This window comes from Pinus tabuliformis, chromosome J, assembly GCF_031772625.1.
Source record: "Pinus tabuliformis cultivar Carrire ecotype Pingquan chromosome J, CPIR1, whole genome shotgun sequence".
NCBI lineage: Eukaryota > Viridiplantae > Streptophyta > Pinopsida > Pinales > Pinaceae > Pinus > Pinus tabuliformis.
The window spans coordinates 888,754,933-888,757,974 of NC_142295.1; the positions used below are offsets into that span (position 1 = coordinate 888,754,933).

The following is a 3,042-nucleotide window of genomic DNA, read 5'->3' on the forward strand; positions in this document are numbered from 1 at the left end:
GCATTGTATCCAATTGATGATGGAATAGAATAAGGCTTCATTTTTCATATATTTCCATTATGTACTTTTAGATATAAATTTTGTGAATGTAGGATATGAATTTATGTAGTTTTAGATATAAGTTTTCTTAATGTAGTATATGGAATAATTTGTCTTGTTCTTAGGAGAATTGAGCTCACTCTAAAAGGATGAGAGAAACATGTTATTTCATATTAGATCTTATTTCATTTAATTTCTTATATGTTTGAGGATTTGATTTGTTTATGATTGATGAATGAGTTTTAAATTAGAATCTTATCAGCATATGAGAGAACAACCAAGAGTCTAAGTTAGGCTCTCTCTCCAATGATTTATATGGTAATTGAAATTCATTCTTTTGCGCTTTTATTTCATTTCTTCTGCTTATGAATGAATCTTAGTTTAGTTTGGATTAGTGCATGAGAGGACAATCAAGAGACTAAGTTAGTCTCTCTCTCTACTTGAATCTGAGCAACAATTAAAGTTCATTCTCTTGTCTTTATTTCAAGTTTTTAGTTTTATATGGTTTCTCTATGATACTGTAGGGAAGGACAACCAGGACCTCCTTAGTTAGGAGCCTCTTCCCTTGCATATTGTATTGAATCATAAATCATTTAGTTAGACATAGAGTTAGTTGCCTAGTCCTGCATATATATTGCTGGCACCATCACAAGCTCACGAGTTTCCCTGGTTGATAATTAATGAAGCAATTTAGGTCCCAATAAATTGCCCAACATTTTGGCGCCGTTGCCGGGGATGGTGCTAAGGGATTAGGCATTAGAATTTAATTCAATATTTATTTTTCTTTAGACAAAATAACTTGTGAGACCTGGTGACAGCAGGATCTTCACAAAGGAGTTTAAGTTTAAGTTTTCTGATGTTTTAATATTTAGCTAGTTTTAAATTTCGTTGTTTCAAAAACACCCCCCTGCATGAACAAAAACGAATCAAGCGATGAGTATGCTCTCTTCCTGCGCTTCGTGCGATCAGGAAGATCATAAAGTCCATTGATTTGGTTTAAATAAAAAAACTCTTGCTGAAGAATTAATTTGCAAAAAGACATAAAAAAATTTGTGAAAAAAAAAACATTTTTAAATTTTTAGATGAAATTTAGTTTTTTATTTTAGATTTAAAAAATAAAAATTTTAATAATATATGTATCATATATACATATTATTATTAAAAGAAAAATAAAAAAATTAACCATTTCTTTTGTTTTTTTTTTATATTAAAAAAAAAAAAAAATAACTTCATTATAGTAATTGTTTAATAATAGGTTTTAATAAAAAAAAGTTGTTGATTTTATAACTTTAAAAAAAAAAATTTCAATTTAAATAACAAATTATAAAATGTGTTTTTTATTTTGTTGTTTAACAAAAAAAAATCTAAAGCAATGAATTAAATCAACATACAAAATAAAAAAAATAATGTTTTTTAATATTTTCTTTTAACATTTGTTGTTTAAAAAAAAAAAAAATTAAAAATTCCTTGTTAGTCAACCGTCAGCCCTTTCTCTCATTGGAGAAAGTGAGTCTGAAGCTGAGAAGCTCAAGGCAGAGATGAAAATAATGGAAGCAGCATTACAAGGTGCTGCGAAACAAGCACAGGCAAAAGCAGACGAGATTTCAAGGCTATTGATTGAAAATGAACAATTCAGAAACACAATTGATGATCTGAAGAAGAGATCTTCAGAGGCAAAGTCTGATGCACTACGGGATGAATACCAGCAACGCCTTGGAGCCCTTGAACGGAAGGTATATGCTTTGACAAAGGAGAGAGACACACTCCGACGAGAACAAAGTAGGAAAAGTGACGCTGCTGCTCTGTTAAAAGAAAAGGATGAAATTATCAAGCAAGTTATGGCTGAAGGTGAAGAGCTTTCGAAAAAGCAAGCTGCACAAAAAGCTCAGATGAGAAAGTTACGAGCTCAGATTCGCTATTTAGAAGAAGAGAAGCAACGGTTGAATTCCAAGTTACAGGTTGAAGAAGCGAAGGTAGAAAGTATTAAAAAGGATAAGGCGGCGACAGAAAAGGCTTTGCAAGAAGCTGTTGAAAGTAGTCAAGCAGAATTGGCTGCACAAAAGGAATTCTACACAAATGCACTAAATGAAGCAAAAGATGCACAGGCACTTGCAGAGGCACGTGCAAATAGCGAAGCTAAAACAGAGCTTGAGCATCGTTTACATGAAGGTGGAGAACGAGAGGCAGCACTTATACAAGCACTTGAAGAATTGAGGGAGACTCTTAGCAATACAGAGCGCCAGACAGCCTCTCATGAAGACAAGTTGCGAAGTGAGATTGATCATCTTCAGAAGCGTTGCCAGGCAACTGAGATGCGATATGAAGAGTTAGTATTAAGAGTACCCGAGTCCACAAGGCCATTACTGCGGCAAATTGAAGCAATGCAGGAAAGCGCAGCAATGCGTGCTGAAGCATGGTCTGGTGTTGAGAGGGCGCTTAATTCACGACTTCAGGAGCGCCGTTGCAAGCCACAGTGCCATAAGAGCCTGGTGAAATCTGCTTACAGTTTTTTTGTTGCAGCACCGGTATATAAATTTTGGTGTTGCTGCCGCGATCAAAGGGGTTATGCAGCAGGAGGCGACGAAGGCGAATGTGATTGTTGGGCTCGGAATTATGCGTCAGACACATGGTCGTTCTGCCTCCACTCACATGGCCCGTTCTGGCGAAGTTCACTATCAATCAACAATTTCGGATTTCAAAGCAGCAATTCCAAAGCTCTGTAATTCTTGTAGGAGAAAAGCAGCAGTGGAATCAATTTCTTACTAGCAGTAGTGGGCTCCAAGGAGGGCAAACCACTGATCAATATTTCGACAGGATCTCTCCAACAACTTTTATCAAAGAGGAATAGATCCTGGGAATGGCAATCATGGAGGGGTCCCATAACAAACTTCCCACACGATTGAGGCCAACCCAAACGAAGCAAAATCAGGCAGGCAAGACAGCTCCTGTGAAGGGTTTGAGAACGAGCACTGTTGATCCATTCCACACACTTGTTTTTCTTGC

General features: G+C 35.9%; 1 protein-coding gene across 1 annotated transcript; it reads left to right on the forward strand.

Moving 5' to 3' along the window:
• Nucleotides 1-1,586: 1,586 nt before the first annotated feature.
• LOC149229533 (golgin candidate 5-like) lies at nt 1,587-2,762 on the forward strand. Its single transcript, XM_089381056.1, has one exon. The coding sequence runs from the start codon at nt 1,587-1,589 to the stop codon at nt 2,760-2,762; it is 1,176 nt and encodes a 391-aa protein (XP_089237182.1).
• Nucleotides 2,763-3,042: the final 280 nt, after the last annotated feature.

What these genes read in the sequence shown, in the direction of transcription:
- LOC149229533 (XM_089381056.1), top strand. Translation starts at nt 1,587, where the DNA reads ATGGAAGCAGCATTACAAGGTGCTGCGAAACAAGCACAGGCAAAAGCA.